Source organism: Nomascus leucogenys, chromosome 11 (assembly GCF_006542625.1).
Source record: "Nomascus leucogenys isolate Asia chromosome 11, Asia_NLE_v1, whole genome shotgun sequence".
NCBI lineage: Eukaryota > Metazoa > Chordata > Mammalia > Primates > Hylobatidae > Nomascus > Nomascus leucogenys.
In genome coordinates, this window is record NC_044391.1 from 60,147,989 (window position 1) to 60,164,738 (window position 16,750).

General features: G+C 39.3%; 1 protein-coding gene across 11 annotated transcripts in view; it reads right to left on the reverse strand.

Annotated features, from left to right (window-relative positions):
- The window catches only part of KIF21A (kinesin family member 21A), a 155,422-nt gene extending 139,903 nt beyond the window's left edge, over positions 1-15,519 (reverse strand). For all 11 annotated transcript variants that reach the window (XM_003252305.3, XM_030822625.1, XM_030822627.1 and 8 more), the window contains exon 1: positions 15,059-15,519. In XM_003252305.3, the coding sequence (XP_003252353.2) occupies positions 15,059-15,102 (44 nt within the window). In that variant the 5' untranslated portion in view covers positions 15,103-15,519. The remainder of the gene's footprint in view (positions 1-15,058) is intronic.
- Between the last annotated feature and the right edge of the window lie 1,231 nt (positions 15,520-16,750).

Consider the following 16,750-nt stretch of genomic DNA (forward strand, 5'->3'; position numbering starts at 1 on the left):
TCTGTTGTGCGGTATGGGTACGGATGATTTTGAAGAATATTCATTCTTAGTCTAGTCCTACTATTGTGTTCATTATCCTAATAGCTTATATGTGGATGATTCTTCCTTGTCAAAGACAGCAAATAGGGCTTTCTTAGTCATCCTCAATAGTCCACTTAACTGTCTACCACAAATATTCTAGGTCCATCTGTCATCACAGTATTTCATTTCACAGTAAACCAACTTTTGTGAAGGACTCAAAAGGTATTTGTTTTAACAATTCAATCAAGTTTGTTTTCTAAAAAGGTTTGTCTTAAAAAGTGAAGGTTGTTTTCAGGATCATTTAAGTTTCAGACCTCATTTGTTGGTACCTTATCTCTCAGAAACTTGTTTTTCAACCCAAACAAAACTAGTTATCTAATCAAAGGTTTCAGTGGCTATTATTGTGTCAACAATCAAGACCCAATTATTGAGTAAGATCCTTTGAAAAAACAGTCACAAATAATTGTTAATTGATTTTTTCTTATTTAACCATGGTAATTAAAATTTTTATAATATGCAATACGACTTGCCTCGTAACTACAAAGAGGAAAAGTAAAATTAATCAAATGTCTTTGCTAAGTTAGCAAAGGAACTGTCACTTCAGTCAATCTTTAAAAATGACTTCAAATTACCGTGGCTCACACCTGTAATCCCACCACTTTGGGAGGCCGAGGTGGGCGGATCACGACGTCAGGAGATCGAAACCATCCTGGCCAACATGGTGAAAACCTGGCTCTACTAAAAATACAAAAATTAGCTGGACGTGGTGGCGTATGCCTGTAATCCTAGCTACTAAGGAGGCTGAGGCAGGAGAATCACTTGAACTGGGGAGTCAGAGGTTGCAGTGAGCTGGGATGTTGTCACTGTACTCCAGCCTGGCAACAGAGAGAGACTCCGTCTCAAAAAAAAAAAAAAAAAAAAAAAGACTTCAAATTAGACATGACACAAGGAAATGAGATGTTCACTTATAGTTTAAATATAAAGTATGTGTGTGTGTGATCAATTATGGGGTCTTAGTAAAAACCTTGTTGGTGTAAGTAGAGGTGTGCTCAGGTTAATGATATACTAAGCAGTATATTTAAGAGGTTTAAGGATTAATATGCCAAAGAGCTCACCTGCTCACCTTGCCTGCTAACCAACTGGAAATAAATAAGTATCCCCCATGTCATAGATAAACAGAAAAGGAATGAATTTCCATTAATATACATACCAAAAGAGAACAAAGATTAAGAAAACATTTTATTCAAACTGCTCTAGAGGGTATAATCATCTCAGTCTTAACTTTCACAACTCAACATATTCATTAAAGATAAATCAAGATATCCATTCTATCATATAAATACAATGCTGATAGCTTTGACTGGTAATATCAAGGTCACATATTATCAAATATAAATGCACTATTATCATCCCTTTTCTTCATCATTAAAGACAGACATAATAAATTGTAAAAAGGGGGCCCAAGTGAAGACTAGAAAGAATCTCTGTTAAAGAAATAGATTTTTGCAAGTTAATCCCAACTAACATTTCAGGATTACTATGTGCCAGACATTATTATTCTGAGTGTTTTATGTCAATTAATTCTCATAATGATCCTATTATGTTAGTACTCTTATTACCTCCACTTCACGGACAAAGAAACCAACCAAGATGAAAGTGGGGTTTTATAAACAGGAACTCACCAAAGAAATTAACCCTATCTTAAGGTGATTTTAAAAGAAATTATGGTTAGTTATTAGATATTACCTAGAAGACGAAAAATAGAGTTTCAGGTAGATGGAGAGGCGAAGAGGAAAACAGGAGATAGAAAGAGGAGAAAAAAGAAGAGGAGGGATAAAACTAAAAAAGAAAAAAGAATCTAACATCTCACAAACGTTTCTAAAGAACATTCTAACAATCTTAACAACCCTGTGAGATAGGGATTAAGGGATTAACCCTATTTTATACATGAGAAAACTAAGGCTCATAAAAGTTAAGTGGCCATCCGAAATTCTAAACTCAAATATTTGTGATTCTAAAGTCCATGCTTGGCTGGGCACGGTGGCTCATGCTTACAATCCCAGCACTTTGGGAAACTGAGGGAGGAGGATCTCTTGAGCTCAGGAGTTTCAGACCAGCCTAGTCAACATAGCAAAACCCTAAGACCCTGAAAACAAAACAAAAAAAAACCTTGAAAAAATAAAAATGTAAACAAATAAAGTCCATGCTTTTTTCCATAAGTCATGCTGCAAAAGAAAATAAAATTAAGGGCCGGGTGTGGTGGCTCACACCTGTCATGCCAACACTTTGGGAGGCCGAGGTGGGTGGATCACCTGAGGTCAAGAGTTCAAAACCAGCCTGGCCAACATAGTGAAACCCTGTCTCTACTAAAAATATAAAAATTAGCCGGGCTTGGTGGCAGGTGCCTGTAATCCCAGCTACTCGGGAGGCTGAGGCAGGAGAATCACTTGGACCTGGGAGTCAGAGGTTGCAGTGAGCCAAGATGGCACCATTGCACTCCAGCCTGGGAAACAAGAGCAAGACTTCGTCTCAAAAAAAAAAAAAAAAAAAAAGAAACGTATCAATTTATTTTTTTATGAACATTAATATATTTTATAACATATTGGGCAGATTCATTCAACTCCTTAGTGGATTTTATGTTTTGGTGTGTGTGTGTTTCATGTCAATCCCATACTGCTATGATTTGAATGTGTCTCCAAATTTCATGTATTAGAAACTTAATCACCAAATTCATTATGTTGTTTGAGGGTAGGGCCTTTGGGAGATAATAAGGATTAGATAAGGTCATAGAGGAGAGCCCCCATGATGAAACTAGTGGCTTTGTAAGAAGAAGGAGACTTGAGCAGACACACACCCTCCCTCTTGCCATGTGATGTCCTTCACCATGGTACTATGCTGCAAGAAAACCCTCATCAGATGTCAGCACCCAGAACCAGGAGCTAAATAAACTTATTTTCTGTATAAGTCATCCCTGTTGGTATTCTGTTACAGCAACAGAAAATGGACTAAGACACACACGGAAATCACAGCTTCTAGATCCCATGTGATTTTAGTCTCAAAACATTCTAGGGCATCCAGGTTGAATGGGGTAAAGTAGAAAGCTGGACAACTAACTGGATGGCATGGAAGTAAAGTAATGTCCAGAGATGACCTAGAACAGATCAGTGCCAGCCTATGTATACAAGTGGAATAACTCTGGTGGCAGCTGCCAGTTCTGTGCAGCCCACATGAGTTGAAGGAGACCCCAGTTGGGACAAAAGGGGACAAGTTTCCCTCTCCACAGAGGGAGGGCTTTCAATAATTTCACTTTGTCAAGTGGGTTTGGATTCAAGATACGGGGAAAGAAATCTAAATCAGGAAACCAAGACAAAAGCCAAGTTTGGACAAGTAAAATAGGAGGTTAAAGGGAAGGCTATGATCCTAAAAGCACAGGAATAATTAATAATAAGTCTGGAGTAGCAGCCAAAAAATTTCACACTAATGGGTTGGCAGAACAAAACTACTGCTGTGATTTACTTGTGGCTTTATTGAGGACTGACCCAGAAACTCAAGAAAGGCTGAGTTTGTCCACTTTGGACATGAAGAACTTCCTCTGAAAAACGTTAAGCAAGACAGGAATTCAAAAGAAGCCTGATGTCGTAGAACACACACTTGTGAAAAATTATGATTAGGTTATATAAAGTTAATAAAAAATTTAGAGCCAAAGCTAACTAAAGAAACCAAAACCAAATCTGCTACAGAGGCAACAGAAGATCCAATTCCTCTCATGTAACAAAATAGATAAGAATATTATCAAGGACAGATGGAATCTGTTGTCGATCTAAGGGCAAGTTAGCAAACTAAAATTCAAAAGCCTCATGTCGTATCGCCTAAATTGACACTTGAAAATGTCACAGATGTCACACTGGAATTAAGGAACTTCAAATGGCAGGTCAAATAACCAGGAATGAAATTTGCAATCTCATGTTTAATTAGCAGTTGACAACCTCCACTTTAGGACACGACAGGTGAAGACTAACAGACCAACAGGCTACTCAAAGAGAAGTGTTTTGTTTTGAACTGAGATGAAAGCAAGCAAAATAAACACCTTGGAAACTCACTTATTTTCAAGAAAAATGAACTAGTTATAGTCTTGTGTTTGATTTACCATCATTGGCTTGGAATAATGTGCTGGGAAAATATCGACTTCATCCTAATACATTGTGTCTTTACATAGATATAGGTGAAAAGTTAAAATTAAATATCAATATATCTTTTTCTGGAAAGCATCCTCAGTACCATAATGCTTACCCATGTATTCTGGGTGAACAGCACTATTTGCTCTCACCCATTCCAATAAACACTCTTTGGTAAAGTCAGTGTTCATCAGTGGAATGAAACATTATAAAGAATCAAAGGAGACAGTATAGTTCTTATAAAAATGAAATTAATACCCTTATTAAACAATAAAGTCATGTCAATTAAATCACTGTTTGATATATTGAATTTAATGCATATTGTACTGAGTTATTGAAATAAAGCAGAATGGTGTATAATATTTAGCATGTTACTTAAAATGCCCTTCCTTAATATAAAGATGGACAAATTCTTTTTTTTTTTTAAACAGAGTCTCGCTCTATCACACAGGCTGAAGTGCAGTGGTATGATCTCGGCTCACTGCAACCTCGGTGTCCCGGGTTCAAGTGATTCTCTTCCCCCAGCCTCCCAAGTAGCTGGGATTACAGGTGCCTGCTGCTATGCTCAGCTGATTTTTGTATTTTCAGTAGAGATAGGGTTTCACCATGCTGGCCGGGCTGGTCTCGAACTCCTGACCTCAAGTGATCCGCCCACCTCGGCCTCCCAAAGTGCTGGGATTACAGGCGTGAGCTACCACACCAGGACCAAGATGGACAAATTCTTATGCTATGTGTTAGAGGGGTAAATATCAAGCTACTAAAGGGTATCAACATACTGATTACAACAATTTCAAAAAACTGCAGGTACACATATAAAAACAGACTAAAAAGAAATATAGCAAAATGCTAGTAGTAATTATATTAGGGAATTATGATTGATTGTTTTTCTTATCTTTTCCTGATAACTTTTCCAATGTGATTAACTTATTTCAATAATAAGAAAAAACTGAATAAAAATAACTTTCTTATGGAATTATAAACTGATTTTGAGATCATTAGACAGGCTTACAAGATATACTTTCAGACACGCTTACAAGATATACTTTCTGGTTCTAAATATCAGTCTTGTTCTAAAATGCCTTCAGGCAAGTCTTTATATAAGTTCTATTAATGAGTATTGCAGGCACATTGCCCCATTAGCTCCAGGTCCCAGAAAAAAAAAATTTATCAAAAAAGTTAATGTATAATTAAAATTTTTATATTATTACTTCTGCTCCTTTTACTCAGTTTACCCCTTACAGTGCCCTTTAATCCACAGCCTAGTGTAATAACTTCTTGCCAAGGTTGATGAAAGGAAGTAAAAGGAAAGCATTAGCAATATTTCCAAAAATCCGGTGCAACCTAATTCAGAAGGAAAATTCATATTTTTACTATCCACTTTAGTTACCATTCTCTTACATTAGGTTAAGCAACTAGTAAAAAGTATAACTCAAAACTACTGTTAATCTCACAAAGTATATGCTAGTAACTTTACAAACACTAAGAACTACACTAATTAAAAGGCTTTGTGGAAAAAGAAAGAATAAAAACAGTGAATTCTAATAAACTACAAAAGGATGAATTTGATAGAGTAGAGCAGTATGGCGTGTGATTTATATATTGAAAGCAAAAGAAAACGGGGAGACTAGATAGAATAAGGATCTTGGAAGTATTTATATATACTGTTATATCACTTATAGTAGTGTAAGTAAGAGATACTCAAAAAGCAAAAGAACAGATACCAGATACAGACACCTTTAAAGCACTTTACAAATTCAAGTTACAGGTTGTACATCAGAGAATAACTAATCCAATTGCTAGAGTTTGGAATATAATCAACATGCCCATCGTTGGGGTCCTAGTCCATTTTGTGGTGCTATAACAAAATACCACAGACTGGGTTATTTATAATGAACAGAGATGTATTTCTTACAGTTCTGGAGGCTGGAAACTCCAAGGTCAAGAGGCCTGCATCTGGCACGGTCTTTCTTGCTGCCTCATCCTAAGGCAGAAGGCAGAAGGAAAGAGAGCACACACAAGAGAACAAGAGGGGACTAAACTCTTTTATAACAAAGCCACTCTCAAGAAAATGAAACTACTCCCTCAATAATGACATTAATCCATTAATGAGGGCAGAGCCCTCATGAACTAATCACTTCTTCTTAGGCTCCACTTCCCAACGTTGTTGCATAGGGGATTAGTTTCCAACACATGATCTTTCGGAGGCACACAATCAAACCATAACAGTTGGTTATACCAACTTTATCTAATAATATTACTACCTATGTTTGTATAAAAACCATTTTTCAAGTGCTTTCACACAGTTGTCTCATGATCCTTTCTCAAATCCAGGGGAGAATTACCAAGGGAAAACCAAATTTATCAGGGGTAACAGTCTAAACCAAAACAATTTTCTAACCATGCAATGCTCATTCTATTATAGCACATTGCCTTCAATTACTTTAATGCCTACAGCTTATGGGATTCCAGTACACAATGAACACTCATTAATTATATATGAATGAATTTTGATCCAAAAAAGTAAATAAGAAGGAATACAATTGAGGCTAGAGATGCCCTGTGCCTCATTAGTACCATGTGATCAATATGCCACATCATAATAAACTACAGCTTGACTCTCCAAGGTCTCTTGTTCACATTTGCTGAAAGATAAAGACTTATTTAGAACAACTCCTAGCTTAGTAGTTGTATCAAATAAATGCGGATATCTATTCTGAAATAATGTAATTCCTTCATCATATTGAGAGATCTATGATATTATCAGGCCTACGTGACAGACACAACTCTCCAAAGTTGAGAATAATTCAAATCTAGTCTCAAAAGCTAACATCTTACTACACACTAAGATACCCAGAAAATGAGCAATAAACCTTGAGCTGTCCTTGATGTTTTTAGCCTCTGGGTGGGTCCATGATCCCCACCATTCCACAACTAAGTTTGAACATTTTTCTTGGTTCTTTCCTCTTACTGAAGAAGCAGATGGATGTGCCCAAGTAGATTGACCCTGTGGTTCAATCCTGAATGACCTTTATTACAGTCTGGGAACTCAGATATCTACTTGTCTCAAGTCAATAATCCAATGTCCTTCAAATGTTCTGTTGTAATAGTGCTTAAATATTCTTTGATTTTTTGAACATTTCAAGCCATTTCCTATTGGAATTTCAGAGGGAAAGAAAGAAGAATCATATATGGCAGGTCTAAGACCCCAAATGGCACAACTTTTTCTGCATGACACCAGTCTAGAAAAGCTTTGTGTAGATGTGGGATTTAGGATGCTTTTGGGGTGACAGGCCTCCATTACAATCAAAATGTACTCTGTATTTCCTTCTGAAATGGGTCTGGTTAAGAACCACCTAATTAGTGAAGTAATACTCAAAAGGAGGTCTTCTTAAACCACTCAGATTTCTGCCTCCATCTTCCATTCCAGATGCCAAAAAATACTCCTCACTCCACCCTACCCCCACCCCACACTCCAGCCACCTTCCTTTAGTGAGGTTGTTATTACTGCAATGTGCCATAATCCTTTAGTCTGCTGGAGTAAAGCATTAAGAAATAAAGTGGGAGGAAGCAGGGAAGCCACACGTCTCAGGCCTGGAATTCACAAAAGAATTTCTATTTACATGTTTAAAATTATTTTCAAATTAGACTACATATGAATTTTATTTCTGTGGTTGTTGTGAAAGCATTAATGTGCTACTTGCAAATGTTAAAAACAGTCTACTTTTTTTATAACTCAGTTCTGGCATTTCTTTATATTTTAATATACCAGAAATCTCAAAATTTAGACCTGGGTTTCTACCCCTGCGGTTCCTCTCCCTTTACTTCTGAGAGGTCTTTGTTAGAATCACTGATCAAGTTCCTACTACTGAGGTGCTTCTAAAGTCAAAATAATGGGTTGACAGTGAGCGACCTTATCCAAATGTCAAACTAAAATTATATAAGGAATGCTTAAGGGATTAAAATTGTAGGTTATTTTAATATAAAAATTATTTCTTGGATGTATGTTAGCAAAACACGAAGTCCTAGAAAATCCACAGCACTAATCAAGAAGACTTGAGCTACCAGTCATGTGACCTCAATCAACTCCTTTTAACTTTTCTGGGTCTCTAACACCTCAACTATCTCGAAGAAGGGGCCTCAACCAATTAATCCCTTCAAGATCCCTTTCAACTTTAAAACCTATCTCATCAATAATTATAAGGGTTTACTATTTTTTATATATATATATATATATCTTGTCAATAATTATAAGGGTTTACTATATTTTATATATCCATATCTATATCTATATACAGCTATAGATATAGATATAGATATAGATATAGATATTTTAGACAGGGTTTCACTGTTACCCAGGCTGGAGTGCTGTGGCTATTCACAGGAGTGATCACAGCACACTACAGCCTTGAATTTCTAGCCCCAAGCAATCTTCCCACCTCAGCCTTCCAAGTGGCAGGGACTACAGGCACACACCACAATGCCAGCTTTAAACATTTTTAATAATTGCAAAAAAAAAAAAAAGAACAAGGTAACCTCAAAAATTATTCTGAAACCTTCAGAAAGATCTCATCATAATTGTATGGTATCATGAAAACTGTCCCTTTGGCTTGGCTGTCATTTGCTTCAAATAATGCCTGAGCCACGGGAAAACTATTTTAACACTCTGAGAAGATTAAATAGTTAATCCATTGGGAAACCAAGTTGAATCCACAAATCCCCTTTCCAAAGAGAAGCAGTGAAAATAACAACAAACAACTTTGTTTTATTTTGAATAAAATTGTTCTAATGATACACAGTAAACAAATACTATCATCTGCCATGCATTTTTATTGATATGTTTTTCTTCCTAATCTGAAACTCAGATTATGTCAGGCCACATGTGATTTTGACAGAAAGCAACTATTCATAAGTCCAAGACTCATCTTTGAGCTGTATCATGTCTTGGGGAAAAACACTTAAAATAAGGCATATTCCAAGTCAATTAATTTGAGGAGAAATTGATGAGAATTGGAAGATTGGGCATATTATAGTATTAAATGCTACGATAATTTCTGCTTTCATGGTTTCACTAAACTGGAATTTCTAGTGCATCATTCACTACCCCATAATTATGCATCAAAATATTAACCAATTAGCAGGTAAGATGGCAAGCGCTCAAGGGGTAGTAATAATTAGGCATGAAACCTGAAGTTCCATTGAGTCCCAAATAACAAACAGGTCCACTACTTAATAAACCATATCTGAAGAATGACTATCAACCCACATTTTGTAAATGAAATTATTTCATTGACTTTCTACTTGAATTATCTGCTGGCTTTTCAGTCTACTCTCTTTCATTTCCATTACTCCTCATCCAAATACAAAGACATATAAGTAGGGCATGATATAAGGAATATCCTCCTAATGCATGGGCATTTTGTATCATTGTCTGTGAGAAATGTATGAACTAAAAAATGCCATTGAGAAAAATGAGAGAAACAAAAACTCAAATCTAACAATTATCTTTCATTTCTGACATGTGCTATTGATTCTGCTGTGTGTTCATTCCCACATATTTCATGTGTTTAAAAAGCACTGTACTGCTAGATCTAAGCTCCATGAAAGCAAGGACAACATATGTCATGTGTGTTGTGGTAGGGAAGTGTCTGGCATGTAATAGGCACTTAAAGATTTGTTGCATTAAGGATGAAAGGAATAAATAACCAAACACCAAATAACCATCTATTTCCATAAAATAAATGTTTCTCAGAGGTCTTACTCATTTGCTCCCATATTTTTTGAACATTAAACTATTTGAATAATTTACCTCACATGTATATCTAGAGTTTCAACTTAAAAGATCCTTATTACATTACATTTTTAAAACATTTGGAAATATGTTTCAGAGCACAACAATAGATATCAGAAACCTGAGTTTGAGTTCCAGTTCTGTTACTTAGTGGTGAATAAACCTTGAGACACATTTTTCTCCTCTGTAAAGCAGAGATAATAATAGCTGCCCAGGCTATCTCATAGGATTTTAATGTAAAGCAAATAAAATATTGTTCATCTGTATTATAACCAGAATGGGACAAAGGGACCATTACAGCCTACATGTTTCTTCTTCAGTAATAAGGATACCTAAAGAAATTATATTATTAGGAAAGTCAAGTTTGAAATATTAAAATAGTTCCTTCCAGTTAATATAGAGGCATCATTAGTGCCTGCAGTTTGACTAACAACAACTAAAATCATATTTAACAGACTGCACATGAAAAGTTCTTACAACTCTTAATATCTTTAGGTTGACAAACCAGCATTGGGAAAAAGAAAAGTATAGTGAGCTCACATTGCAAGTAAGTGCCAGTGACAGACCTAAAACTGAGCTTCTGAATGTCCAAATCGCCCCTAAGCCTGCTGAGCAATGCCACTCCTTACAGTGCTTTGGTAAGGTGAAAATCCAGCAAACCAAAACACAAATTAGACCACATCACACACTAATCCAAACTCACTGTCAAGGATAGGTACAGTTCTCTGATAAAGCCAGGCAAGGAAATTTTAGTTTCTACAAACAGAGAATAACATAAAAACACAAAGGTCCTTTCTGTATCTCCCTTTTTACCAAACTCTTGACATATTTTGCAAGCTAAAGTCCTTGGAAAGGAAAAACATTTCAAAGTTATCATGTCAGCAGAGACAGGGAAGAGAAAGGGACACATCCTCTCATAATGTATTAGATTTAGAAGGTGAAATGTTTGACTTTATCATTTTGAGTTAACTGTTTGGTTCAATTCAGTATACTTAGATAATAAGAATAGATTCTACATTGTACTTTATTGTTCATTTTTGTTGGCGACATCTATCTAAGCAATCCATTCAACTTACCACATTTCCTAGGAAATCAGCTACCTGATTATTGAGTCTAAAATCCATACCTTCCTACACCCATGCACTCGGAGGAAAAAAAGTGTTGCTGTTGAATCACATCTTACATCTTACATGTATATATATACTTATGTGCGTACAGGCATATCCACTCTAAAATCAGATACCCAATAATTTAGTATTTTCTTAATATAAGGATGTGATTAGTCCATGATGGGGTGTCTGTGAAAAGTTTTATTCTAAATGTATTCCTCACATTTTTAAGTTATAGTGCAGTGGTATCCAATAGACACATATAATGTGAAAATTAATTTTAATTATATTTTATTTAACTCAATGTAAGCAAAGTATTATCATTTCAACATATAGTCAATATAAAAATCGAAATATTTACATTCATTTCTTCAGAGTAAGTATTTGAAAGCTAATGCATATCTATTACACTTACAGTTCTAGTCAATACGTACACTAAATTTTCATCAGAAATACTTGTATCACTATTTCGATTTCAAAACTTTACAGCTGAAAAAGTAGATCCAAGTTGTTCGAAACACACTTAAAAGTTTATAATAACTGGATGAAGGACCAGTTTTTAAATTTATATTTTAACTCATTTAAATTAAATTAAAAATTTAGTTTCTCAGTAGCATTAATCATAATTCAAGCGCTTAATAGCCACATGGCGTTGGATAGCAAGGGCTGTTATCCAAATCCATATCTATCTCAATGAAAGAAACCCCACAGAACATCTCAAATATACTGTAAAAAGGTATTTTTGGAAATTGAATAAAAATTGTTCTCCCTAAATGAGAATCTTTCTGTTTAACATCTTTCTCCCAAAGCCTTAAATGATCCATTCACTTATCTTGAGAAACCTACAACAGAGTCATCAGCTTTAACATACTGATAAGCCTCTAATAAAACATAAGCACCTCTAGGATGCATTTCCACAATTATATTATTCATTAAAGGAAAAAAGCAGGTCATATGCTTTTGTTGATTTTGTATATAGACATACAATTTTGTATTGATTTATTTATTCTGCTGAGGAACCCTTCTCAAACTGAAGGGTAGGGTAACAGGAAGCTGGAAAGATTAAATAATTTGAGGAAATACTTTAGTAAGTTCAGGTCCTGTCTTAGCTCTATCTTTTCTAGAAATATCAAAATATGAATAACCTGTGAAAGCCATTCATTTGTAAATGAACTAATACAAAATCAAGAACAGGCAACTGACCCAAAGCTAAGTGAAACTTTGCAAAGCCATGTTCTTGCCTCTCACTTCTGCAGGGTTAATGGTTAAGAACTCGGGCTATTGAGTCAAGCTATCTGGGTTGGAACCCTGGCTCTCTCATTTGTTACCAATTTAACTTTGGATGGTTTACTTAATCTTTCTGTGCCTCATCTGTAAATGTCCATAATAATAACAGGACCTAAGTCACAGATTGTTATGAGGAATAAATAGGACTTTACATGAGATAAAACATCTTAACACAGCACTAATCCTGGCCACAGTGTAAGTCAAACAATTATCACTACTTTTAGCCCAGAAATCAGGATAACAGAGATGGGGGTACATCTTCAATAAATAATGGTTATAAATGAACAATATAAGTCCAAACACTTTATAAATACTAAAGTGCTATATGAGTATAAGCTATTTTTATCCTATATAAGGTAAGTTTACAAGGTAGCTCTGTTCAGAGAACAATGTATTTAATGAAAGAAATTCCCGATTTATGCAGGCGCAGTGGCTAATGCCTGTAATCCCAGCAATTTGGGAGGGACGGCTTGAGCCCAGGAGTTCAAGACCACCCTGGGCAACATAGGGAGGTCCCATATCTACAAAAATGTATAAAAATTAGCCAAGCAGGGTGGCACATGCCTGTGATCTCAGCTACTCAGCAGGCTGAGATTAGAGGATTGCTTGGCCCAAGAGGTTGAGGCTGCAGTGAGCTATCATGGCACCACGACACTCTAGCCTGGGTGACACAGCAAAACCCTATCTCAAAAAAAGAAAGAAGAGAGGAAAGAAGACAGAAAGAGAACGGAAAGAAGGAAGGAAGGAAAGAAGGAAGGAAGGAAGGATGGAAGGAAGGAAGGAAGGAAGGAAGGAAGGAAGGAAGGAAGGAAGGAAGGAATCCTGAATTCAACAAATTGAATCTTTGCAATGTGGCTTACTAAGTTATGTCGAAGTTTTTATAAAGCCTTTCCCCAAAAATCAAACCCACATTCATTCACCTAAAAAGTCCTAACATGCACACCAAAACCAAATACAAGTTATTTATCAGTCAACATCACTTTAGGGTCATCCATGGCTCTACAGGCAAAGAAGCATAGGATTTAACAGAATGGTCAACAAACTGCCTTGTGATAGTCTAGAGAATTCACATATAAAAATCTCAAATTTCTAAAAACAGACAAATTGTCTGTTTTCAGTAATATTTTATGCACCTTCACTTTCCTTGATCAGATATCCTAACAAAATTGCCTCTTACTGGGTTTTCTGCCTTTTTCCTTCCCCTTTCTCCTCCCTGTGCAGTCATTAACTGGTATTAAAGGGCCAAAAGAGAGGTAGTAGCAGTGAATAGGAGAAACAGACTAATCTAACAATTGGATCAGTAGCCCTACAATAACCAAGAAGGCCTAATTAAAACTTCAAAAGCCTTATAACAGGTGATTCTAACCAGTCATAAAACTGTCACCTCGCTGGGTGGAAAAAAAAAAAAAAAAAAAAAAAAAAAAAAAAAACACACACACACACACTTAAAAACTCATTTTATTATTTAAGTTAATTAAAGATACAAAGTATACAAAACAGCCATTACTATGCCTGACCCAAGATGTGTCACTAAAATAGTAACTATAGAAATGCTTAGAGGGGAGAAATTTTAGAATAATTTTCTGGAAAGACTACAAGACTAGGAGATTGTTAATAGTTTCTAATTTCTTGGAGTGTAGATTATTTTTATAATCCTTAAAGCATAAATAAAGAGAAGTGAATTAACAGTAGACTCTCAGAGCTGTGAAAGCCACGCACTTACCCTAGGATGAATGCCTCATTAATTTTTCACACAGTGTGATGATGTTGCAATTTTCCATGAGCAACTATCAGAGCTTTCCTTCTTGATAAGTATCAAAACAGCCGAAATTACATCGAATACTCGTGCCTGTCATTGGCCGAAATATAATTTTGATGTACCCCGTATTTCCAGACTCACACCCTGGCCTGTGTAACGTTACGATTACATTGTATCCACCCTGCCTACCGTCAGTATGTTTCACACAGTCACCCATTTCACCCTTCCTCTGGCTAAAGAGTTTTCTTCCTCCTGTAGACCTCTCCCCGGTGGATTTTACCTTAAATTCCACTCCCATTCCAACACCCAAGAAGCCAGATCTGTCTCCTTTACCCACACGCGTGGGCATGTCTAGATCCCCGTGATGCTGAAAAAGATGTCCCATTTGCACAGACATCAGAACCCGAGTGGGCGCGCGGCGGGCCCTGCGGTCGCCGGCGCTGACAGATGCTTTGTCTCCTGCCTGGGAAGGCCGGAGCTGCATGGACACGTATGACAGACATTCTAGAACCAATAAAAAACAACACCACAGCCCCGCGCAGAGGCAGCTCCTCCCGGACAGGCGATAGCCCAAGGCGGCCAGACCTGAGGCGACTGATCCGGCGAGGGGACGGAGGGGAGTGACGAGGGCTTTTCCCCCGGAGAAGTGAAGACGCCCCCCAGGGACCCGGAGCCGCGCAGCTGCCAGCCACCTGCAAACACAGACGGCGTGAGGGCGGCGCAGTCGCCCCGCCAGCACCCGGCCGCGCGTGCCAGGCCGGCGGGGACTCACTGCCTCAGTTTCCTCAGCCGCAGACCCCGGCCGGGACGTCCCTCAGGTCGCTCCACTCCGGCAGCCGGTGCCCCGGGCCACAGCCAGGTCCTTGCCGCGCCCTCAACCCGCCGCCCGCCGCCCGCCGCCGGCAGACCGTCCTCTCACCTGACAGCCACCCGCACGGAGCTCTCGTCCGGGGCGCCCAACATGCTGGCAGCGGGCAGCGACCGGGCCGTTGGGCCTCGGCACCGCAGAGCTGAGGCGCCGCCGGGGCCGCGGGACTCGGGCGCAGTAGACTGGGGCGTCTGCGGGCGGCCGGCTCACCTCCGCCGCGCTCCAGCCATGTTGGGCGACTGAATGGAAAGGTGGCGGCGGCGCTGAGGCAGCAAGAGGAGGAGGTGATTCACTGCTCGCGGGCGCCCGCCCCTTCTCCCCCGCTCACCCCCCAGGATCTGGGGCGGGGACGAAGCGCGCTTGAACGGCGAGCGCGCCGGTGGAGAAGCCAACAGGCCGCCGGCGGCCTCAGGGCGGCCGGGTGAGTGCGCCCTGCCCCCTCCGGTGGGGACGCGGCCTCCCAGCGGCCGGGCTGGGGACTCCACGCCCGCCGGGGCGCTCCGGGCTCCTCGCCCCGCACTGCGTCAGCCGCGGCCGTGAGGCTCGGCCCCACCTCTCCCTCCCCCAGCCTGCGCCCCGCCCTGCCCTCGGCGGGACACTGCCTGGCGCTGCTGGGCAGGGAGGCGAGGGGGAGGGATGCCTGCCGCCGGCTGCCCTCGCCCGAGGGCGACCAGCCTGTGCGCCCTTCCAGGCTCTTCTGGGAGAAGGAAGCAGCCAGTGTACGCGCTGCTGCCAGGTCCCTTCTCAAATTGAAGCTTGATTCAGTGGCGCGCCGGGAGCCAGCCAGCTGCTGCTGCGGTTCGGCTTTGTGTCCCACGCATAGCCTTATTGTCCTGTCTGCAGCTTGGACTTTGACCCCCTTCCCTATCCCCCAGCTGAACGCCCTCCCTCCTCCCTCCCCGGAGTCGGTCATTCATGCTAAACGGACTCCCGGGTTTGTCCACTGTCTCTGGACAGCTGGGCTGTTCTACAGTTCATCGCCCGTTTACCAGCTCGGGTGGGATATGGAAATGATTTACTCGAGACTCCTGAATGCGTTTCTGTTCAATCATTTGTACACTGGTAAATGAACTGCACCCTGGTACCACCAAGTGTTCCCAGAACTGAATATATCCACCAAGACCTGCTGTGTAGTAAATCCTTCCAAACTGATTTTCTTTCCCTTCTGGCCTTTAAAAAGCACCTCCCAATCCCAGGATTCTCTCAACATTGACCCATTGTGGTTTCTGTTTGTCACTATTGTGCTTCCACATGCCTTCAGATAGCTCTGTGGAAACAGCCTTTATTAGCTTTGCCACAGAGTATCTTTTGTGGACTGCTCCATACATCTCTATAAACAAACATGTGGCTTCATACAAAATAGTTTCACAAATTAAATGGCACTATCCAAATAAAGACACTACCTCAAATGCCTGCAATCTACAATCACATACCTAATCATCTTGTTCAGCAGTGATACGGCAGCGTGGCTCAAGGAAGGCTGCAATACTTTGGGAAAAACAAGAAGTGTTTGATGATTTAAACCTATGGGAAGGCCGATGGGGTATATAATTATAGACAGTTTTAAATTTATTCTGTTCCTTAATCTCACTACCCCTAAATCTTAACAGACATGTAACTGGGAGGTAAAGAGGGCAGAGATGCTGAGTATCCTTCTATAGATCAAATTGGTGGGAAAGCTCTCCTCTGGCTACTCCTTGGAGGGCCTTCCCTAGCCTGAAAATTTATCCATCAACAAATCAG